At 37.1% G+C, this 25,131-nt stretch overlaps 1 protein-coding gene across 2 annotated transcripts; it reads left to right on the forward strand.

The window, feature by feature from the left end:
* On the forward strand, positions 1–25,131 carry LOC113095740 (UTP--glucose-1-phosphate uridylyltransferase-like). Of its 2 annotated transcripts, none has more exons than XM_026261098.1 (10): positions 1–231; positions 5,142–5,275; positions 9,476–9,583; positions 17,310–17,495; positions 18,797–18,930; positions 20,571–20,868; positions 21,261–21,458; positions 22,988–23,230; positions 23,497–23,601; positions 23,696–25,131. In XM_026261098.1, exons 2-10 carry the CDS (start codon positions 5,177–5,179, stop codon positions 23,801–23,803), a joined length of 1,479 nt encoding a protein of 492 aa, XP_026116883.1. In that variant the 5' UTR covers positions 1–231; positions 5,142–5,176; the 3' UTR covers positions 23,804–25,131. The 2 variants fall into 2 exon arrangements, with proteins under 2 accessions (XP_026116883.1, XP_026116882.1); XM_026261097.1 differs by lacking the exon at positions 1–231 and adding an exon at positions 696–1,079.

Here is a 25,131-nt window from a genome sequence, read left to right on the forward strand (position 1 = left end):
GCTTTCTAATCAGTTCTTTTAATTTATTTTAAGTTCTTTTAAAAAGTTAATTCAACGTATGATGTTCTGGGTGTTCGTAAACAATGTTTTTAGCAAAGCACTTCCGCCGTGTTTCCATGACCCCGCACTGCTGTTTCTGAGAGGAGAAAGTTGGTTGGTCAGCGAGGAAAACACGTCGCAGCTCCGGAACAAGCTTCAGCAGCTCCCCAACAGCATCTTCCAGCCTTCATAGTAAGACACTTTCTAAACTACTTTCACATTCACTTTGCATTTAAAATATTATAACGCCAGGGAACCACCTTCTCTGCCCTGTTCCTAAACTCTTTCTAAAAGCATAACGCCAAGCGTCTGCTCATTACACTGAGAGGAGAGCGTCGCTGAGTAACGCTGATGGCAAGGGCGAAAATGTCGCAATAATGCGTACAGTCCGTACTAAATGATACCATTGTAACATTAGCCATCAACATTTCATATTTTAGAATATGGTACAATAAAAATGTTTAATTCTCCCCGGCCTAAACAAAGCAAATAAAACTGACCCTAAAAATCATAGAAATTATCCCAAGACAACCAGAATCGGGTTTACGTGATCAAGGAAGTGCGACTGGATTGTTATTGTGACGTGTTGAATAATGACGGACTAAAGGGGCTGAGCACAAATGTATATCTCAAATATACACTCCCGAGAGATGCATTTTATTATTTCACCTTGTAATATAACACACCGCCTCTTTTGAGCAATAAATAAACGCGCGAGTAAAGGTCGACGAGCTGTTTATTCACCCTGAGCTACTCGATAGTCAGTGGGAGGAGAGAGAGAGAGAGAGGTGGTTCATTTTTAAGCGCGTGAACGCCGGAGGAAAGCACTCTTGAACAGAATGAGAGAATCGATCAGCTGACCTTCTGTATCATTATTACTACTACTAATAAGCCTCAAACCCAGACAGGACTCTCTCTGTGTTGCTGGTTTTCTCATGATTTAAACGGGATTGGGGGGAAAAGGATTATTTTAGTAATATTTAACCGAACAGCATTTTATAGAGTTTAGAAGACAGAGACTATGTCGCTGTACGTTGAAGGTAAGAATGTTCATAAGTCCTGGTTTTGCTGTTATATGCTTGCTTATTAAATACTTTAAAGGTTATATTGGTTCTCTGGATATATCTTAATTTATTAGATGACTTACTGGTATCAAGTGATCAAACTGGATCTTACTTCACCATTTACAAGCTGTCAGTTGAATTCTGATGAGAGTGAAAGCTGAATGAACTCCTCAGTTACTGCTGAGTGAAACACTGGGAAAGTTGCAGAAATTGAAGGGTTTATAGAGAGCATTTTGTAAACTCCAGACCCTTCCAGACTATCTGTCCATTAGAATCTTTTGTTTGGCTGTCAGTGACAGTGTCTGTAATTTAAAGAGATTTTATGTTAAACACGATTACAGGGGATAGTGACTGAAGTTCTGTGACTGTTTGCGTTCAGCAGTGTTTTGAATGTACAGTAGGGTCCAAAAGGATGAGGTCACATTGAAAATCCAGGATTTTAAATCTAATTTAAACCTGGAAATTAAAAAAAAGTTTTAGGACTTTGAAAAATACTACGACAAAAACATTGTGGCATACACTGTTTAGCTTAGTAAGATTCTTTAATGGTTTTTAAAGTTTCCACAAAGGCTACATTTATTTGTAAAAGAAAAAACATTACAAGACATAATGCTCTGAAATGTTATCTATTTAAATGTCAAAATGTTTTTGAGCAATAGTGAAATTCATTAAGCAGATTTTGATTCCATTCATGATTCACTATCAAATAAGTGAGTTTGTGAAACTAATTAGTTGTGTAAGTGGAATAACGTCTCTGTTATGTATTGTAATCCTCGTTTCCTGAAGGAGGGAAAAAGACCTCACACTGGTCACAGACGAATTGGGAATCTCGGCAGAGAGACCAATTCATTTCAAGTGTAACAGCCAATGCATGTGATTATTGCATCCAGCTGCTGCTGATCACAGCATGAGTATTAGTATGCAGCCGGTGCAGTGTATAATCAACTTTTCAATGAGGAGCTGAGCCAGTGACCCATCACTCAGTGGTGGTACAGCAGCTGTAGCGATTGGACGTTACGTCTCCTTTCCCTCCTTCAGGAAACGAGGGTTACAATACATAACCGAGACGTTCTCTTTCATTCAGTCACTCTCGACATTATGACCAACAAATTGGGAATCCATGCCAAGGCGCCATGGATGCTGCCACTTCCAATGTCCTGTGCAAGCCGCCCGGCCCCTTTTTGGTGTAGGCCAGGGCTCACAAGAAGAAGGACAGTTACTGTTGTCTTGGCACTACCCACTCAGTGAGACTGCGGAAGCCCCGTCCTTCCCGAAGGAGGTTTCCACCCAGCAGGTGCATATGGAAGATTAGAGGTGATTGTAACGCTCTTGGAAATGGCAGAAGTCTGCCGGTAACAAAGGCTCTGAAGCTATACCGTGGACTTTACACATATGGGATCCCAGCCCTCTACCAGTTCTTAAGGATTCAGTGAGTGAGGGCCTGGTGATGGACGTTCCTCCATGTATGGCTGGTGAGGTGACAGAGGAGCTCGACAGGGCCTACAGTATGGACACTTGGGAGCAGTTTTAGAAGGCCAACACTAAACTAGGGCCTCTCAATACCACTACCCGTTTGAGGTGAAAAAAGGAGAATACCGGCTCCACAAGAAGGCTATAGAATCTAGTATGTGTTGAGGGTCGCCCTGCCTGCAGCCCTAAAAATATCTGTCAGCGAAGCACTACGAGCCAAGACGCAACACATTTAGTAGAGTGAGCTCACAACCTGAGCGGGTAGGGAACACCCTGTGCCTGATTAGCCACGATGATGCCATCCACTATCCAGTGGGCCATCCTCCGCTTAGAGAGGGCATTGCCCTTCTGCCAGCCTCTGTGACAGACAAAGAGCTTGTCTGAGGTCTCAAAGCTTTGCATCCTGTCTACGCAGTATCTCAATGCTCGAACGGTTACAAAGCAAAGGTAGGGCTGGATTTGGCTCCTCCAGGGGCAGCGATTGCAGGCTCACCACCTGATCCCTGAAGGGAGTAGTGGGAACTTTGGGCACATAGCCGGGCAGTGGCCTCAGGATTACCTCGGAGTCAGCAGGCCCAAACACTAGGCACGAATTGTCAACCATGGCATGTAGGGTGGAGGCAGCCTCTCCACAGGCTGCATAAGCATCACCAGTCAGACCAGATGAGTGCTTACAGACTCCAGATGGAAAGGCCCATTTCACCCGCCAGGTGAAGCAGTACCAGGACACAACTTCATCGCTATCAACCGCTCCACTGGGGGATCTCCGTATACTACTTGGCTGCTCCCCCATTAAGGGTGGTGAGGGAGGAGGATCTACTAGGCCGGTTTCTGGTAGTAAAAGGTGCCATCCATAACCTAGTGAGCTCCTCAGGCACTTCTGGGAAGAATGGCACTTGGGCTCTGGGTGCGGCGGAGGTTTCCACTCGAGCCCTACCCTCTCAGCGGCATGGGAATGCATAGCTATCATCTCCAGATCTGACTCTTGATCTGACTCCAGATCTGGCCTTGCTACCATCCCAGAAGATGGTAAATCTTCCAGAGGATGGCAAATTGTCCTCTCCAGAGAGTTCAGGTTCTCAGCTGATGCTGTGATTTGACATCCAAAAGGATATGGCTGGTACACTTTTTGTGGAGGGGCCCAGCTCGTTCCTTAGAGAGCTCGGCTGGCTGCGAAGTGCAAGAGGAGTGATCTTCAAACCGCCCCCGAGCTACTGCTAGTAGTAGTGCTTCCTTGACTTCTTGTGCATTGACTCATTTAGTTTACACTCGAAGTAAATGGTAAATGGTAAATGGACTGCATTTATATAGCGCTTTCAACAGACCACATGGCCATCCAAAGCGCTTTACAATTTGCCTCACATTCACCCATTCACACACACATTCACACACCGACTGCGAAGTGGATTGGTCTCTCTGGCAAGACATCATGTTGAGAGTGCCCGACTGAAAGGGAATGTACAGTCAGTCAGTCTTCAATAGAAAATTACCCCTGCTCATCCTGTTAGTTGACTGTGCATTATCTCTGCCGTTTTTAGCTCTGGTTCCTCCAGAGGGACCAGATCTGTATTGTGAATCAATGTGAACAACAGTGTCTGCTCAGGGACTAAATAACTGACCCATAATAAACAGCCCAATAAAGTATAAATCAAAGTCAAGCCACTGTTTAGTTTTATTTGTAGATAGTATTGCTGGTGTGTTAGACTAAGCTACGTGTACTGTGTTAACCTAACTGATACTTGTTATAGCACTTATATATCATTGCTCTTTTTGTTTTGTTTTTTGATTGCTTCCACTGTCCTCTTTTGTAAGTCGCTTTGGATAAAAGAGTTTGCTAAGTGAATAAATGTAAAATTTGAATGTGTTAGACAATGTAAAAAATTGTTGCACTGGAAAGTTTTTTTTCTGAAATTCTGAAAAACAAATTCTGAGAAAAACAGAAATGGTTTAATTTTTCAAGTGCCAGCTGACACTCCCATTTTCTGGATTTTGGGTGACACATGCCTGGAAGAATGTTAGCAGATACATTTTTGGCACACTGGCACGAGAATTAATTAAATGGGTACATACCAAAGAAATGTGGTCGAACCGGATTCAATCAGATCATCAGAACTGTGGCACCCAAGGTAGCGTACTTGCTTGTGACATAAGAGCTGTTTTCATAAGGACATTTAAAAAAAAAAGTTTGAACACTGACTTCACTGATACTATTTAAACTATCAAAATTATCATTTTATTAATTATATATATATATATATATATATATATATATATTAGTTTCTTAGTCAATTTATATCTGTCTACAAAAATTCTATCTGTATTCCAAAGTATTTAAGAAGCTAAGTATTAAAGCACAAGACATTAGATCAAACAGGGTTTTTTTTTATGTTTAAGAGAAACTTAAATTCAATCACTTTTAACTTGTACTGGAAGGTTGTTCATCGGCCTGCTACAGATTTCTTGCTGGGAAACTGCTCACTGAACTGTTTGTTAGGAAGGTCAGGAGGTTTTTTCCATTGTGAAGTTAATGTAAAACCTTTAACATTAAGATTTTGGCTTTACTTGTAGGTCTGAGTAAAGAGTTACATAGCGATCCCAACAAGATGGCCGAGTTTCAGGAAGTGATGCGACAGCAGCTGGAGAGCTCTATGCAGGCTGAGCTGGAAAAACTCTTGAGCACAGCCAAAGGTGCAGAAGCTGAGGTGAGATACAAGTTCACAAACATTTAAACACATTTTGTTAAATTCATCTAACTGATTTACCTTTTTATTACAATGATGATTTATGTACACTACCATTAAAAAGTTTGAAGTCTGTAAGGTTTTTTTCAATGTTTTTGAATGAAGTCTTGTAACAAAGTCTGCCTTCGATCAAAAATACAGTAATATTGTGAAATATCATTACGATTTAAAATAACTATTTTCTAACTTAATATATTTCATAATGTAATTTATACCTGAGATGGCGAAGCTGAATTTTTAGCAGCCATTACTCCAGTCTTCAGTGTCACATAATCCTTAAGGCTAATATGCTGATTTTGCGCTCAAGAAACATTTATAATTGAGGAAACCAAAATATATTTTCAGGATTCTTTGATGAATTGAAAGTTCAATATGACAGCATTTGTCACTTTCAAAAAATAAATCTTACTGACTTCAGACTGTTGAATGGTAGTGTAGGTGTGATCAGGACTATATAATGGTTTCAGCATCGTGTAAAAGTTTTTATTTACTTATGTAATTGTAGAAATTAGCTATTCATTGTCAGCCTTGAAACGTATTCCACAAATGAAAGGAGGATGTACTTAAGGGATTACTGGGATAAAGCAAGTAGTATTTGGTTGGTAATGTAATCTCAACATGTCAGATCAGGAGGAGATCCTGCTCCATGTAAAAAAAAAAACTGCTCTTATTAGACCGTTGTCATGACTGGAATTTTATTCTCAAGTGAGCGTACATCATTTTAAATACACTTTTTAAAAGTACACTAATTTCTTCGGGCCGGTTTACACCTGGTCATTTCATGCGTTTTCGCTGATCGGATATCTATCTGATTTGTTAAAGGGGTGAAAGGGGGAAAAGGAAGCAAAGCGGGCGAGGCCTGCATTGCTTCAGAGAAGAGGAAGAGAAAACTAGAAGTGCACATAAAAATCTATTCATATGAATTGCGATTCTGTCTTCTAATGATTCTAATGGATTCACAAGTTTCAAAATAAATGTTTTAAAGCAGCAGTTCTTAATACTGTTCCGTACGTCCCCTTGCTCTGCATCTCTCTCTCTCTCTCTCTCTCTCTCTCTCTCTTGTTCGTTCGTTCATTCGTTCAGATAAGCTCCAAAAATGATACAATTATACACTTATTTTCACATAGCTATGAGAAGCGCTAAATATGGACATGCATGCAGTTGCCATACTGTATTAAAGCTTTAATCAGGATAAACAGTATATTAAAAGCTAACATAAGCAGTATCATTTACAAATAACAGTGTATCTCAAAGTATGAGGCGTCAACAAGCTAAAAACATAGCCCTACCATTAAAAGCTGCGTTTACACAGGTTCTGCACGATCCTCTTCAGTAATATCCTTTGCTTCTCAATTGGGCTCAAACTGATAAGTGATATTAAGGATGCCTCGTTTACAATACAATCAATGTATGTGCTGCTGAGGTGATGGGTGGGACGTTTAGACCCGCACTAATGGCAGTTTAGCCAATCACAACACACTGGGCTTGCTTACCTATCAGTGCCCATCTCTTATTTCTGGCTTCATAAAATAGGCTTATGTGAACAATAATGCATTTTTTTTTTCAGTTAACACGTTAGACTGCACCCCATAAACACAGTCAAGCCCAGAAAAAAAAACAATGAACCACCCCTTTAAAATGTCTCCATTTACACTTCATAAATGTTTCTTCGTAAAACGGATATAAATCCAGTCTTCAATTCCTGCGTTATATTTAAATTTAGTTCACGTCAATGAAATCAAAAGATAAGTCTGCTTCTTACTTTCACGGATCCATCCATTCGCAGCAGTTTGCGTGTTCTGAAGAAATGCTCATCTACTCGTCCGCAGCGATGTGTGTTGCATTAGCGCTGTCATATCTGACTAATGTCATAAAGATTAACACGCTCTCACACATTTATTATTGTAACGTTTTGGGAAAAGTAAAATTTGCATATGTGGTTACAACAACCAGATTCATTTACACTTTTCCAGTTTCATCTGGAATGGTTTGAGCGATCGTGTTTATATACTTACAAATAATTAACAAATATTATATATTTACACCTGGTCTTTTAACGATCGGATAGCTATCCAATCAGATAAGACACATGAAGTGACCAGGTGTAAACAGGCCCTTTATGTGTAGAATTTTTTAATGTTAATGAGATGAACAATTTCTGAATGCACTTTTAATTAGAAATAGAAATCATCATTTATTTGTTATAGTCTCAGTGCACAGTGGAATGACGAAGGTAGCGAAGATGAAAAATGAGCGAGACCTGCTTTAGATGCCATTTGAGTGCAGCAACTGTTGAATGGCGTGCAAGTGTGACAGAAGAGATTTCATTGCACTGCTGAGCGGATGTTTAGTCTCACTATGAGACTAGCTATGAAATGTTGCATCTCTCTTCAGCCCCTACCTGCTTCCTTTAATTTTTCCCTCTTCATTCATTTTCCTTTTTTTCACCAAATGTCTCTGTTCTGAGTCAGTTTGAGAAGGTCAGAAAACAAAACTCTGAGCAGCTTGGTGATCCACCCCAGTATTTCCTCAGCACCATATGGTAATAATCAGACTTAGCCGTCATCACAGTGACACATACTGACCACTTGTGTCCCTCCCTCTCCATTACACACAAACTCCCGTAATCCCACCCAAACTTTAACTGCCAAATGACGTACTAAAATCCACACCCTGCCAGCTCAAATAAAGTATGATAAGGAGATGTCGTCAGATTACAGTTTACGTAGTTGCACTTGCACCTCTTTTATGAAGACATCCATGTCATGGATGCTATCACTCTACCATTTATAGTAGCTAAGTAGAGATACTGGCGTTGAGTAGAGATGTCAAAAGCACTTTTATTTCAGACACACAGTAAAGTAACATTTTCTGATTCATAAGTGGCTGCTTTTGACTCTCACATGAATATTTGTGGGTGCACTGTGAATCAAGTCATTACAATTGCCCTTTTTAGTCAGAATTCGAGGTGAATTAAATCTAAACCTAGTCAGTTAATTAACAGCCAGGGGAAAAAATTGATGTGTGTCAAAATACCAGATCTGTGGATTAGCCAGTGAATGCATCCTAATAGACCCGTTGCTGTTTTATTAATATTAATCAAACAAATAACATTAAAAAAAGTAATCTAAATGTATGTACATGTAAATATATTTTTACTACTGTTCAAAAGTTTTGGGTTCATAAGATTCTTTTAATTGTTTATGAAATAAGTCTCTTATGCTCATAAAGGCTGTGTTTATTTGAAGAAAAATATTGTAAAAACAGTAATATTGTGAAATATATTTTTTTTTACAATTTATACATTTTTTATATTTTTTTAAATGTATTTCTTTGAATTTTCACAGTCATTACTCCAGTCTTCACTGTCATGATCCTTCTATTCTGATCAGATTTGTATATTTATTTTGATTATATTATATTGTTTTACATTTCAAAATAGTTTTTCAAATAGTTTTAGTTTTGAGAATCAATGCATATTTTTTACTGGCAATGGGATAAACTATGGAAATGTTAATATTGTGACAACCCTAAATCTATATTATTTGTGAAAATCCATTTCATTAAGTGTCGCTTAATACTAAAGTGTTTACTGATGTTTTCTTTGGTCAATATTGCCAATATTGCAAGCTTTTTTTCCAGGTTTATTTATCAAGTTACACTTTGATTAGAGTGCAGAGTTATTGAACTTTAAATTCTCAGCAGGCACAAGGAGTTTATGGATTTTCATCAAACAGGTTTTATTTTTAATGATGTGCACAGTGAGGACTCCGTGATCTTTCACAGCAGAGTTTTAATTATTTCACAAGCTTTTACGAGTTTTAATTGGCAGACAGTACAAAACAAGATTAGAAAGTTATGCTGGCAGGTTGGTTTTTTTATGCTAAAAAATGTTGTTGTTTTGTTTTTGTTTTGCAGACTAGAATCATAACAAATGTGTGATTCAGTGGAGGAAGGTGACACCCGATGTCCTTAAGAACATTTTCACTGATAATTAAAAATGCATATTGACTAACCGCTATTATAAAAATACCTTGGATAGGCCTAGTGATTCATAATATGTCAAAATATCTAGAGGTTAAGTTTAAATGACTGAAAATGATTGGTTTCTCAGAAGGAGACCTTCCTCAATAATGTATTTTTACCTGCTCTCTTCCTCAGGTGTCTAAGAAGGACTTTGAAGGCTTTAGGAAGTTATTCCAGCGATTTCTTCAGGTGAAGGGACCTTCAGTAGAATGGGCAAAAATCAACAGGCCCCCTGAGGACTCGGTAAGAGAAGCAAGTGATTGATCGCAACACAGGCCTAATTCTTACACTTACTCATATTACACTCATATTATTAATTTAATTTGATTGTAGACCTATAAACTGAATGTTCAGAGAAACTAAAGCCTAATGTATCTATAGTATACACACTTCAAGCATTAAAACAGACAGACGGCAGTACTCAGAGCCTCGGCTTTGAGTCTCATGTATGGACATTAGTGGTGCCTTAGGCTCTGTGATTAAAAGCTGCCCACATTCCAACATGTATGAATTCTTATGACATTCATAAAATTCTAGTATCCAATGTTTATGGGTCCAGTTAGACCAGTTACAGTATTAACCTGTAGATAGAACTTGTATGAATGATTGTGTGTGTGTGTGTGCAAGGAAAATTATAAATAAAGCTTAAAAATCGATTTGTCTCTGGGCAAGGGAGGGTGTAAGGAAGTCAAACCATGAACAAAAGTGTCTCCTAATTTGATTTGGCTGTGTGTGTGTGTGTTTCACATAAAGAAACCAATGTCGGTCTGCTTTCCTCTGGGTCTATGATGATTATGCAATGCAGTACTTTAAGAGCCAGAAACCCTGAAATGTTTGATACTATAGTCTGCACCATATAGCCAGGTTATCAGAGCAGGATATTAAATGCCTTGCTCCAGAAATTCCTGTTTTATCCACACTTACAAGACAAGCACTGAAACCAAGCTCCCTCCAACTCCTTCCAGGCTTAAAGAGTGATGTTGACAGACCTTTGTGGGTATGTGGGTGTGCATGTTAATTTAAGGATATTTGGAGAAGGTGAGGTCATTACCTGTTACATAGAAAATAATTTCCTGCTGTTATATATCATAAACAGTAAATGCTGTAATATATTTGGTTGGGACTTCAGGGATGGGCTGTCTGTGTTTTCTCTTATTGTAATTTAAGGGTGTGTCACTGTGTGTATATCCACATGTAAAACTTTCTTTGACAAAAAATGCTAATTCAAAGTTCAAGGTTCCCTGAAGTGCCTTGAACCAAGCATTGTTATTCTATGTGGTGACGTCATTTTAACTGAAACAGGAAGAGAGGGAGGGACATATTGAGCAGCCCCGCCCCCTTTTTAAACTAGCCATATCTGTTGTTCTCTTTCAAATCAAAGGATAAATACGCATCCTTGTGGTGTGGCTGACAGAAGAGCGTAGGCAGTTTGAGTGATGTGGCGAGACACAGAGGAGAGTGTTAACAAAATAATTGTAGAATAAAGTCATTATTTTTATGGGTTTGGAATGACATGGGGTAAGTGATTAATGTCAAAAGCATATTTACACTCTCTGAAACGTTTCCTATTACTACACTGTGTATTCAGTAACTAATCTCAGCCGGCGCTCCAGCGTTTACAGTATACCTTTATATTGCAGGGGCAGGCGCTTTGGATACTAGAGAGCATGAGAGAGATGCTTATGTTTTCTAAATACAAATTGTGTCACTGTTTTGGAGCACACTTCCTTTTAGATAACCTTAAGAATACCATCTTGATGCTAACACCCAAAGCATTTTAATTCTGATTTCATGGGGACTTTAACATCTGCTGGTTTTATAAAGGCTAACCAGTCCTCGGTCTGTTGCCATATAATGTCTGGATTCTGCGACATCACGTCTTATGTTTGCTATAATAATGACAAGTGTTGTCCCAGTAGATATACCCAAGATAAGTGGCGGATTGACCTATTGGATTTTTGATTATTGGAACTTTTACCAGGAAAGTTTTACCCATATTTTATGTTGAGTTAATCAGGACATTTCACGTCCTTTCTGTCCCACCTAAGCCCACTTCAAAATCCTGAATTTTTAATATATATATATATATATATATATATATATATATATATATATATATATATATATATATATATATATATATATATATATATATATTACATTTTTTTCTTCATAAATTGTATATAGAATGTTAACTGCTGTAATAAAAAAAAAAAATACATTTAGATTATTATATCATCCAGTTTACAAATATAAAAATTTACAATTAATTATGATAGCAATTTTCATTAATATGTAATATAATCCAGTTATAACTGTATTAATTTCAAAAACTTAAGCAGGAATATTATATATATTTAAAAACGTTACTTAATTTCTTTGTAGTTTTCATCCCATTCTAAATCCACAAGACAATCACAAGACATTCTTGGTGACACATTTACATCAGCAAAATCAGTAACAACTGTGTTCAATCACAGAAAAAAAAGTTTCTGTTTGCAAGACATAAATCGATGTTGACTAAGGTTAGGTGTATTGAGAATGCTGCACTGGTCCAAGGCATCATATTTCTGAGCACTATTTGCTGGGAAAGAATTCCTAAATAGTGTTTCATAATGTGCATGCATCTGTAGAAAGTATACATTCTAGTTCAAGACTTCTTGCTTCAGTTCGATACAGTAAATACTCCAGAATCCAGATTTAAAAATGCTCTGCATACCATTTAATGTTCTCCTTGTAACTTTTAGCTTTTAATGCCTCTATGAACCTTTAAATACTGCCATCAGCCTCTCTTTCTGCAAGATGGAGAAGCTCTTCTAAGGTGCTTATGATGCAAAAAGACGTGGAATTGTGGCTTTCTGACTGAGCTAATGAGATTGTGGTCTTGTGATGTTGTTGGATCTTTGAGAGATTTTATTTATGTGGTGTGTGCGATTATGAATATGTGAACAGGTTTGAGTTTTAAGAAAGTGGAATGTGGCTGACCCTGAAACCATGTTTAAACAATCTGATTTAACCTGTGCGCCAGGTTTATATAAAGGATTCCTACCCTTGATTGGAAGCTCAGCTCTCACATATTTTTCTTTTCTTTACCAGCAATTATGTGTTCCCTGTTGATCTCTGGTTGACTGGTTAGTTAACTTAGTCAGCCATGTTTAATTTAAGGCCTCGGGGAAGTGGTGTCATGGTGGCTTTGAACTGGGCTCATGTTTAGTCATATGCCTTTCATTGCCTCAAAATTGCCACCTGAGCTGCATTGCAATTGTTTAATCGCATGCACTAAAAATAGACTGTGTGTATGTTCACGTTTTAATCATTTTGGGTCCCAAAAGCAATAGAAAAACAATTTCAGTCGTGCTTTATTTGAAGCATACCCAAGATAAGTGACAATATAAAAAGAAACAAGTAAATATAGACACCTGAAATACAAGACTTAAGCCACACCACTACTAAAGACACAAGAAAACAAGTTTCGGTCTAAATCGTAAATATATTCATATGTGTATTAACACATTGAATAAATTGCTACAGTTTCACACAATAAATAAGAAATTTGTTCTATTCATATTTTATGAATAAGGCTCATAGACAAGTGATTAGTATGTGAGCTGGTAGGACTTTTTTAGCAAAAACTTTTATTCAAAATGTGAAATGCAAGCAGAAACAATAAATTAAAGGAGTCACGCAATACAGGTAAATGTTTGTATCAAATTTTTGCAAGAACATAGTATTGCAGTTCTCATACAATGTGTCATTTTATTAAGTGCTTAAAAGGTTAATTTGTTCAGATTATATCAACATAAGAGACTGACAGAGATTCTATTTCAAACTATTCTTTCTCTTTCTCTCTCTCTCTCTTTCTGTAATGCTACTGAATCACCTTAAACTTGTATTACTGATTGATTTTCAGTCATGAGTATTAATGCATGTCATTATTAATGTGTGTGCATATGTTTGTTTATAGGCCATAAAAATGCAGTCGGTATAGAGAAGATCATTTTCAGTGCTGTTTTTAATTTCAGTGTTGGCTGATGACCTAGTTTTATTGCATTCTGAACAGTAGACTAGAATTGAGCCAATCAAAACAACAAACAAAAATGTAAAGCTGTAATTGGTGTTCTCTGAAATGCATCGGCTTAACATGTAAATACCATGGTATATGAATATGGTAATAATTATGTAAATTGCCTTTGACACCATGATATGGAAAAGTGTGATGAAGTAAAACCATCTTTTCACAAATTCAGATTGGGATGAAACATGGTTGAGCACTACTTCACTATCAGCAATGCTGTGTGTCCCTGGTTTTAATATTTTTTAGAAGGGATAGGTTGGTGGGTAGAGGTGTGGCTGTATACTGAATAACAGTTAGCTTATAATTTTAATGTTGAATGTATATTTTTAGATGTTTCTCTTTCATTTTGTATTTTATTATTATTGCTGTTTATCCGGCACCTTTGGCAAAAAAATATTTTATGATAAATTATATAAGCTTCTTAAATTGTGATTTTACTAAAGTTAATTCTACTTGGAGACTTAAATGCAAATTGGTTAGATAAAACGGGAAGAAAGAAATTGGAAAATAAAACTAGTAACTCTGATCTGAAATAGCTTGTAAAAGGACCCACAAAAATAACTAAGAATTGAATTGGTGGAATTGTTAAACTTATAAAGAATTATTTACCAGACCCCTAACTCAGATAATTAATTTATTTTTAACACAAGGAATTTTTCCCTCTGCATGGAAATAAAGTAATTACCCATGTTCATAAATCTGGAAGTTATACAGGAATAAGTAATTATAGACCAATAATTATTCTCCCTATAATTTTGAAAGTTGCTGAAAAATGGGTAGCAGAGCAAATAGTCACATATCTTAATAATAGTAAATTTTCCCTTCACCCCTTGCAATTCAGTTTTAGAAAAAAATAAAACTGCAAATTGTTTTATGTTGGAATATATTAAATATTTGATGGATAAAGGAGGTATAGTTGGTGATGTAATTCCTGGATTTTAAGAAGGCTTTTGGAACTGTAAATCATGAGATTTTACTTTCTTAGTTCATTCAATTAAAAATTTTCAACTGAGGCCGTTATGTGGTTTAAAGCTCATTTAGAAAATAGAAAACAATGTGTATGGATTATAAATGCGATATCAAATAAGGTTCTATTTTAGGCCCATTATTGTTTAGTATGGATGTATGTATGTAAATGATATACCAAATGTATGTCCAGATGTCTTTTGTCAGATGTATGCGGATGATGCTGTGTTGCATGTACATTGCAAAAGTCAACAACAGACTGCAAAATTTTTTACTGAAACTATGAATCAAGTTGCTCAATGTTTTATTAACTCATGATGTGATATTTGTCCAGGAACAAAAACTTGAAGTGAATTTAAATATTTAGGATTATTGTTGGTTCTCAACTTTCTTTTAAAACACATGAAAGTGGTAAATATATTGAAATTCAACATAGCAAATTTCAGATTTACCAATGAAGCAGCAGTTCTATTCATGAATTCAATGATTATTCCTCATATTACATATTGCATGACTACCTGGACTCAAACATGTAGGTCTTTTCTTAAACTAGTTGAAATTATTTGTAAACAAACTCTTGGATAAAAAGAGTTTTAAGGTTTTGGATAAAAAACCCAAACCGTTTTCACCATTGTAGCATATTAGATATGTTTTCTGTTTTAAGTTGGAAACATTTGATTCAGTTTGCTGATTTGGTACTTAAGATCTTAAATGATTTTGCTCCACCTGTTTTTAAGGATTACATAAATAAAATAACAGGACGGTGTACACGTTGGTATTAGAGGTGATTGTAACATGCCATTAAGAAAAACTACCTTTGGTCAATTATCTTTTGCTTTTAGAGGAACACATGAGTGGAATAGACTCCCTGTAGAGTGGAAATAATTAAAACAGTTAATCTGAATTAAGATTACTGTCCCAACAGTTTGTGGAGGAATCATTTAGGGATTGAAAATACATAAAGGCCTTTAAGTGAATAAACCTTTTAAAGCCATTTAAAAGGATTTTCTCTTTGAAACCACTGCGAGAAACTGCTGCATCTATGGCCTTTCTCCTGGCAGCCACAAACCTCAAGTAATGTATACATAAGACGTTAACACTGCAATACTCCTGCTTTTATTTAATCTGATCACTGTGACTGCATATGGCTGTATTTGAGCACCTGATGACCAGGAATCTACAGATGATTTTCATGTTTTTAACAGCAGAATTCTAGGGAATGGAATTCAGTTCTTTGGTCACAGATTCTGAACTGAAGAGTAGAAAAGTTCAGATTTAAAGAATCCAGTTCAGAAATGGCATTGATCATGACAAATAGTAGTTCTTAGAGTAGTAGTCTGTCATGATGTGCTATACCAAGATTAAGGTTTAGCTTAGAGTTAGGGGTTAGTATTTGTTTCTGCATGGTGTCAGTCAGCAGTGTGATTGACATGAACTGTGAAATCTTTAGAATCCGCTGCATTTTGGTTTGTGCTTCACAGGTTTTGGGGATAAAATTAAGCTTTCTTTTCATCTTTACCCCCCCTCTTACACAGACATATCTGTCATGGCTTTCCTCTCCTTCACTCCCTGACAAACATTATGACCTTGGTTAAATTATCCTCTCCATCTGTTTGTAGCTATGTTTCCATCACCCTGTTTTTATGCAAGTTGTGAATTATTGCACCAGAAACCAGTGATGGAAATACAACAATTTGGGGGGAAAAAATCACTTGATTTGCAAAAAAATGTTTTTGCTCACTTGGGGTGGTTTTTAACTTGTGCAAAAAAAAAGCTTAATGCGAACAATGGGAGATGGAAATGCATTTGCGGAATAATTCTTCCATGCGTATCAAACTAATGTGACTGAGCAATGGGACAAGATAACCTGACCAACCAGCAGACTGATCTCATTGCACTGCATCTCAAATATTTTTTTTGTAATTTTGCAAGTCTATCATCAAAGTATTTCTGTATAATTGCCTCCCAGAACTGTCTTATACAACTGTGTTCCAAAACAGCAGGAATCCACCTTCAAAAGCAATGACCACATGTATTGTTTCGTCTGCTCATTCTGAGGCTCAAGTATTTTATTACATATGAAATTTAATATATTCAGTGGCTTCTCCTACTTTTCATAGTGAGATTTAGTGCCAGTTTATCAGGAAGTGATGATTTTGTTCTATATGACTCGTTGGATGGATACGGTGCTTTCATCGCAAATGTTTTTTTGCGCATGATTTAAATGTGCAACTTTGTGGTGAACATAGCTAGTGTGTATGTCATGGAAAATTCTGTTTGATGGAGATACTACATTTGAATCCTTTTCATGTTTATTTTATCTGTTTGTCGTAATATCATAGTGCTTTGTGCTTTTAATTTGAGTGTAAATGTGCGGTGATATTTAATTGGTATCTGACTCATCAGTGATGTCTCCTGGTCCCATGGCCCGCTGGGAAACAAGAGTAATGAAGTAAAGGGGAAGGCTTTTTTCTTTCATAAATGCATCAATCGTCTCTCCTGCTCGTCTTTCTGTCTCCCTCCCACTGGTACTATTGATCCAGCAGTTTGACTGTTTATTCGGTTAAACGTGGAATTTTTTTTGGCTCTATGAGAAATGTTGTGTTTGCACAGTGTGTGTTGTGGTTGTTTGGTGTATTTGAAAATGATTCTTGATGATTGATCTTAGACGGCATCATAACAGAGCTAACTAACCTCAACGTTTGACTTCTGACTCCATGGTCTCTAGTTGAGATAAACACACACACATACCCAAAAAGAAACAGCATCTGGATGAAATTTAGAAACTTAATTGTAGTCACTTGATGGATCATTTATGAACTCCATTTATAATTTAATCCAAACCCCTTATAATTAAACTTTTCAGATGGTAATAAAATGTAAGCATGTCCTCACTGACAGTTGTTTGTCTTTGTCTTTTTTTTTCAGATCCAGCCATATGATAAGATCAAGGCCAAGGGTATTCCAGACAACATAGCAGACAGTCTGAATAAGCTGGTGGTGGTGAAGCTGAATGGAGGTCTGGGAACCAGCATGGGCTGCAAAGGGCCTAAGAGCCTTATTAGTGTCCGTAACGAGAACACTTTCCTGGATCTAACTGTCCAACAGATTGAGGTTTGTCTTATGACACTGAAAGCTTGAAGTATGGTTTCACAAATGAAGGTCTCTAACATCTTCCTGTTAAAGTCTCAAAGACTTTTGTTTAGCAAGGGCTAATGTAACCATGCTAATTAGCCAAAAATCACCCCTGTGGTTTCAACAGGTTTGTTAGTTCCTACAAAATAGACAGTTTTCCTTCCTGCATAAATTGCATTATGTAATCCACATTTGGTTTAAAAAGACACAACGCTACTATTCTGTGAATTGTTTTTTTTATAGCACATTTTGCAAGATACTATATTTCTAATATTCTCCAGGTGTTTTTATCTGTAGGGAATGCACATTCAATTATTGTCTTTTTAAAATGCATCTCAGATAAAAGAGCTTCTCAGATTTGTACCCAAAGAAATATAAACCACTCCAGATGGGGAAAACACAGCAGCTGAGAGATTTGAAAGTGGGCAAATAGGCCTCCACCTTTAGATCTTAAATCACAAACATATGTTCCTCTGTATTTGCTTTCTCTTGCTTTCTTCATCTTCATCTACAGCTGTAATACACAGACACATTCCTTCATTTATACAGAGTGAGTATTTTAAACCAGCAGCAACAGGCTCTGTGCTAGTTATTTTTCTCAGTGCCTTGGACTGAAGGATAGGTAGTGAGCATGAAAGAGAACTTGGAGTAAAACAGAGAAGGCTGTGTGCTGGGCAAGAGGGAAAAAAAGGATAGGGGCCAAATACTGAGCCCTGTGGGACGCCCTTACTGAAGAACATTCAGCTCAGTGTCTCTTCGACAGACCGTTTACCTGCTTCATGTAGTCAGATATCCCACTCACTCAATAAGGCCCATTAGTACATGTAAATGGGTAATCTGTCCTTCTCTCTCAGAAATACAGACGGTTGTTTCTGTACTTGGCAGGCCTTGCTTCTCTCTAGGCGGAGATTTATGGGCATAAATTCATAACAGAAAACTTTCCCAACACATCCAACAGTTTAGATTAGTTTGGATAGGAGATATGTCTAAGCCTATATCCATTTGAGACCATGTTTTATCAGCTTGGCTCGTGTTAAAGATCACACGTTTACAGAATTGTCTAAATAACTTCTGTTATTTAGAATTATCTAGAGTTCATTTTTTCCAGATAAAACATAATGTGTTACAGAATTTACTAAACCTGCCAAAGTATCTGTATTAATGTGAAACATTTTGGGTTCACAGTCATTGTTAGATTGTTTAGAATGTTAATGGAAAAAAACATGAGTTAACCTGCTGGATAATTATTTTTGTATTTTTTTTTTCTCTGGTCTCCTCAGCACTTGAATAAAACATATAATGCTGATGTTCCACTGGTGCTTATGAACTCTTTCAATACGGATGAAGACACTAAGAAGATCCTACAAAAATACACGCACCACAGAGTCAAGATACACACTTTCAACCAGAGCAGGTATTTAACACACACACACACACACACACACACACACACACACACACGCACACACACACGCACACACTTACCTGACAAGAAATATATTTACTTTTATTTTGAAATAAAGCTAATTAGAATTAATAAGCCTAAACTAAAATCATGCATTTTTAAAATGGAAAAAAGTAATTTATATAAAGTTAATTATTATTCCAGATTTATTACATTTATTTGACTTCTTTTAGTACGTATTCTGAGAATAGCTAAGTAAACCCTAACCACAGATATATACAAAGTAATGTAACATATATGTAGTTTAAGTACAATATATCTCGGTTGATGACACATCATATAAGCCCACACATCTACAGTGTTTGGAATAACGCCGTTTAATGACAACTGTGAGGGGGGTGAATTTTTTTTTACAACTCATCCGTTTAAATTATATTAAGACTTAAAGTTCTGCATAATTAAGGGCGTGGCCACTTGAGTGACAGGTGGATTGCCGCTGCTGACAATGCCATTGCGCTAGGTGGGCATGGCTTCAGCAATCAGATCCCGCCTTTTTGCCCATTTTCGATTATCCGGGAGAGTCGCGCGGTGATGCGCTGCCAAGATGGCCACGGCCCGCTCTGCATACTTTAGGCTTCAAAACCGCTATTGAGGAGTCTATGGGTGACGTCACGGACACTACGTCCATATTTTTTTTACAGTCTATGGGCAGCGCCAGCGGCGCCAAACACACACACGCAACAGCTACACAGAGATTCGCAGCAGCAGTAGAAATGGCGAGTCAGTAGCAATCTGATGAAATGTTGGAGTTTTCAAGGTGGAGATATAAGCACTACTTCAAATTCATTGTGGTCAAAGGCAAGAATGTGCATTTAATGTGTACATGTAATATGTGACAGTGACACACGCATCTACAAAGCTAGTGGCCAAAAACACTTCTCTTACAAAGATTATACTTGGAAGTGCAGGATAAAACTCTTGCGTCTGTTGACGTGCAATAAATATTGAAAGTTATGTACGAACACCTGTCTGTTCTACTCATTTCAACTGACTTGTGAAAACTGCAAAGAAAAATAAAAAATACAAATCCTTTGACATATAGCAATTTATTTTTTGTTGTAAAGTAACGCAAATAGTTACTTTCTCTGGTAACGAGTTACTTTTACTATAGAGTAATTATTTTACTAACTCAGTTACTTTTTGGAACAAGTAGTGAGTAACTATAACTAATTACTTTTTTAAAGTAACATTCCCAACAGTGCACATCAAAAAAAAAAAGAAAAGAAAACGATTGTATTGTATTGAATAAGCCTGAAATGCAAGAGCGCAAAAAAATATTTTAGAGCCCCCCTAAAAGCTAATTTGCATAAGCAATGTATTTTTTTGTGTCCATAAATATAAACAAGGCTTGACATTTTTTTTCTTTCTATAACTTTATTTTAGTGTTTGCATCTATTTTATCGATCCATTTGAGCTATTTTATGACTTCATATCTTACAGATTTTTAGCGATGCAGCTTTGTGTATAAACTTTTTTTTTTTATTTCACAGACTATCATTATATTTATAAGTCATTTCAATTATCTTTATTTTTACATTTATATTAGAATACATTAGAAATGTAGACTTTCTCTCTTCTAAATTCTCCAGGTATCCACGCGTGAATAAGGAGTCCTTGTTGCCGGTCGCTAAGCACATGGCTATGACAGGAGAGAATGCAGATGTGTGGTATCCTCCTGGTCATGGTGACATTTATGCCAGCTTTTATAACTCCGGTCTGTTGGAGCAACTCATCGCTGAAGGGAAGGAGTATATTTTTGTCTCCAACATCGATAACCTGGGCGCAACGGTAGACCTGTACATACTGAACCACCTGGTGAGCCAGCCGAACGGCAAACGCTGTGAGTTCATCATGGAGGTCACAGACAAGACCAGAGCAGATGTGAAGGTGAGCGAATGTTATTTGTGTGGGATATTACACCGTAGTCCAAAACAACAGTGCGACTTTTAATCAGAGGAATTATAATTTCAACCAAACAGCCATTATAGCCAAGTGTATTTTAAATGTGTAAGAACAGTGAAAGGAAAGGAAGGTGACAGATTGTATAACCAGATGTAAACAAGGCCAGTGATTCTTTATTAATAGACTCTGGAGCAAAGCACCGTGACAAGAAATTATCTTCTTTTAGTCCAAGTTCAGTAATTTGTATTTATGTCCATAAAGTTCATTTCGAGGTAAATAGATTTTTTCATGCATGTAAATAAATGAGCTGTATTTGTAGAGAACGAGGCTTATGCATGTTGCATTGTCATTGAAGGTTGTGTGTTTGTGTTGTCCAGGGAGGTACGCTCATTCAGTACGATGGTAAGCTCCGGTTATTGGAAATCGCCCAGGTTCCCAAAGCTCATGTAGATGAATTCAAATCGGTGACCAAGTTTAAGATCTTCAACACCAACAACCTGTGGATCTCCTTATCTGCCATAAAGAGACTACAGGAACAGAACGCCATGGACATGGAAATCATAGTCAACCCTAAGGTATGAAAACTAAAGGCTTAAAGAAGCAACAGCTTGAGCATTGTGTTTTATTACAACATATCAAAGTACTGCAGTCAAATGAACCTGAAATTATACAGCTTCCTTTAAAAAAATTCAGGCAACCAGACATTTGATTTTCTTAATTTCTTGTTTGAATTTTCCTTTTCATGTTTTCAGCACTATTTATAGCTGTGCACTAGAAATCTGTTTTATTCCCCTGGCCGTCCTCTCCTTTGCACGATCGCTTCTGAAACTTTAGCTGAGAACCTGATTAATTTATCAGTCCACGTGGGACCCTGTAACACTGCGCTTCTGCTGTCTTCTTTGTAGAGCGTTCACTTCGGAATAAAACCCACTTACAAAACACAAGCACTATAACAAGCTGATATTGAGACTGTGTGCTTGAGTGTCCTTTTTATACCAGACCCAACATCTCATTTGAGTAGTAGGGATCTAGTTCAAGACTTGTGTGATCAGAGAGTTTGATGGAGGGTTTTGCAACTAATGAAAGTGAAAAAAAAAATACATTTAGAAAAGTACATTAATAAACAATTGAAATAGGAACAATTTCTGTTGGGTTTTCTGTTCTCAGTCCATCACAGGAAACTAAAGAAATGAAAGGTAACCATAAGTTCTGATTTTAAAGATCCTGCAGACCCTGTCTAGAGTAGTACACAGTTCAGCAGAGCTCCATATTGTAGCACCATTTCTCCCCCTAAGGCACAGGCTCTCATCCAGCAACAAATTAGAGTTTGTTCTAGATTTCTTCAAATCCAATCCCTCCCGCTCCTGTTGCTGTCCACCTTCTACATTTTTGCCTGTGTGATACCAAGACCAACTATACAATGCATTTACACTTCCTAAACATTACACACTTCCATTTAACATTATTGTTCTTCATAGAACAAGTATAAATAGTTTCTTGACAGAAAACATAAATCTGAAAATTAAGTCACGAAGAAACGAAAATGTCCTATTTTCTAAATGGATTTTATTGTGAATGATTATTCCACACGTTTCATTACTATTATTTGTTTCACATTATAATTTTTTTAATCAAAATGTCACAACCCGACTTCTCTATGGTGACAAATTTCAGATTTCTCCTCTTATTTTCGTCTTTTTCTTATAAATAGACAAACTCTCATTCAGATCTACCTCCATCCAATCAACAACTCATGAACAGAACCAAGTCCTGTCCTTCATTTATTTATTTATTTTTTATATAATTTAAATTGGATGTACAACGAGGAAAAGTTCTGTTCCATCTATTTTAGGTCTAATTTTATATACAGTTGGGAAATATTAAAGCTTGATACTGCACTGGAAATTTGAGGGGTTTTCCCATTTAAATGTGGATATGAATGTTTCAAGATTTTGAAAAATGTAATATTATTATTAAATATAATATTTCTAGGTCACTGATCAAATATGCACATTTGAAACACTGACAGCATCAAGTATGAATATTCCATATAATTTGTCCATATAGTTGCTAAAATCCTTTTCTGCCTCTCTCTCTACTACAGACTATAAATGGGGGGCTGAATGTCATTCAGCTGGAGACCGCAGTGGGTGCTGCCATCAAGTGCTTTGATAACGCCTTGGGCATCAACGTGCCTCGCAGCCGCTTCCTTCCTGTCAAAACCACATCTGACCTCCTCCTGGTTATGTCCAACCTGTACAGCCTGGAGGCAGGGTCTCTGAACATGAGCGAGAGGCGCGAGTTTCCCACAACTCCTCACGTCAAACTGGGCAGCTCCTTCACCAAGGTACCGCCCCTAATGAAGCATTCACATCAAATGATTCATTCAAATCACACGGTGTTCCTCTCACACTGCAGTGTGTGGACATGATCTCACTAGAGATTCAAGACAATCAAATCTGCCAGCAACAAACCCTCTAAGATTTAAAAACAAGGACATTTTCATGATCACAGCTTCTGGATTCTCTAAAAAAGAATATCTCACAACAGACGGTTAATATACAGTCCAATACTTAGGAAGCCTTGATCCAGTTTCCTTTTTTGTCCTTAAAGGTTCAAGAATATGTCACACGGTTCGAGAGCATTCCTGACATGTTAGAGCTGGATCACTTGACGGTGTCTGGTGACGTCACCTTCGGAAAGCAAGTCTCTCTAAAGGTAAGACCAAGGAACATCTTAAAAAAAAAAAAAGTTTGCCCAATCAGACGTTTTTGCAGGGTGTTGTACTGTCTGATTATTCCTGTATTCGCAGGGAACCGTCATCATCATAGCCAACCATGGAGACCGAATCGACATTCCGGCCGGCTCTATGTTGGAAAATAAAATAGTGTCTGGAAACCTTCGAATCCTGGACCACTGATTCCTTTGTGCCATATGACCTGGATGAAGAATCACATGACCGACCAACACCTGTCATTGTCCTCATCATCATAACCAACCATTAGGGATGTAACGATTCACTCAACTCAAGATTCGATTCATGATTTTGATTTCATGATTCGATTCACAATTCAAAACAAATTTTTTTTTTTTTTTACAAAATTAGATTTAAGACAAATAATACATTAAATATGTCCTTTTATTATTGTTTGGAGAAAATGCTGCACGTTTATTTGTGAAATTGAAATATAACACTATAATAATATACTAATATAGCACTTGCATGTTATTGCACTTTTGTTGGTTTTGATTGCTTCTATTGTCCTCATTTATAAGTCGCTTTGGATAAAAGCGTCTGCTTAATGACAGAATTTTAATATAATGTTAATCTAAATGGCAAAACTAAATTGAAATTTTAAAAAAGCCCCAAATCAAATAAATATGTACCGTATTCTTCGGACTATAAGTCGCACCTAAGTATAATTCGCATCAGTCCAAAAATACGCCATGACGAGGAAAAAAAATAAGTCGCTCTGGACTATGTCACATTTATTTAGAACCAAGAACCAAGAGAAAACATTACCTTCTACAGCCGTGAGAGGGCGCTCTGTTTTCAGTGTAGCCTACAGGAGCACTGAGCAGCATAGAACGCCCTCTGGCGGCTGTAGACGGTAATGTTTTCTCTTGGTTCATGTCAAATTAATTTTGTCCGGAAAATAGGGTAACAATAAATTAATTTTCAACCGGCTCACAGTTAATCGTTACATCCCTACAAACTACAGAAACACAATCAACATTCTGATCAGTTCCATGAGGGGAAATAAAAGTGTCTGGGAAGTTCCAGATCCTAGAGCACCCACACCTCTGTGTCATGTGACCTGGATGCCTAATCACATGATCAACCCACACCTGCCATTCTTTATCAGTGGTGCTGATCTCAGCACACAGGTCCACAAACACCATCCACGCCATTCCGGAGACATTTATTTTTGTAGTAGTTTGTGTATTTTTCGTTTTATTTTCTGTCCTTCAGTGATCCTCAAATTTTATGTATGTATCTCATTGTGTTTTAGTTTTAGTTTTTTATTCTGAGAATGCAGTATTTCTCTCTATGATGTATCTATGGCATCACAAACTGACCCTTCGGGGACAGCATCCTCTACTTGCTCGAAAATGTGAAAGAAAGAGTGTGAAGCAATAAGAGTTCTGTAACAGGGAAGGCTGACCGTTCTGTCTTTTGTGTTCTAGAACCTGTTCTACATCCCGAACATTCTGTGGAACTAAATAAAGTGCAATATGGAGCAGATC

Source organism: Carassius auratus, unplaced genomic scaffold (assembly GCF_003368295.1).
Source record: "Carassius auratus strain Wakin unplaced genomic scaffold, ASM336829v1 scaf_tig00215781, whole genome shotgun sequence".
Taxonomy (NCBI): domain Eukaryota; kingdom Metazoa; phylum Chordata; class Actinopteri; order Cypriniformes; family Cyprinidae; genus Carassius; species Carassius auratus.

Excerpts from the sequence above, each read along its gene's own strand:
- LOC113095740 (XM_026261097.1), top strand. Across the intron at positions 18,931-20,570 it reads CACACTTTCAACCAGAGCAG|GTATCCACGCGTGAATAAGG; the intron begins GTATTTAACACA and ends TAAATTCTCCAG. Across the intron at positions 23,231-23,496 it reads TGGGCAGCTCCTTCACCAAG|GTTCAAGAATATGTCACACG; the intron begins GTACCGCCCCTA and ends TTGTCCTTAAAG.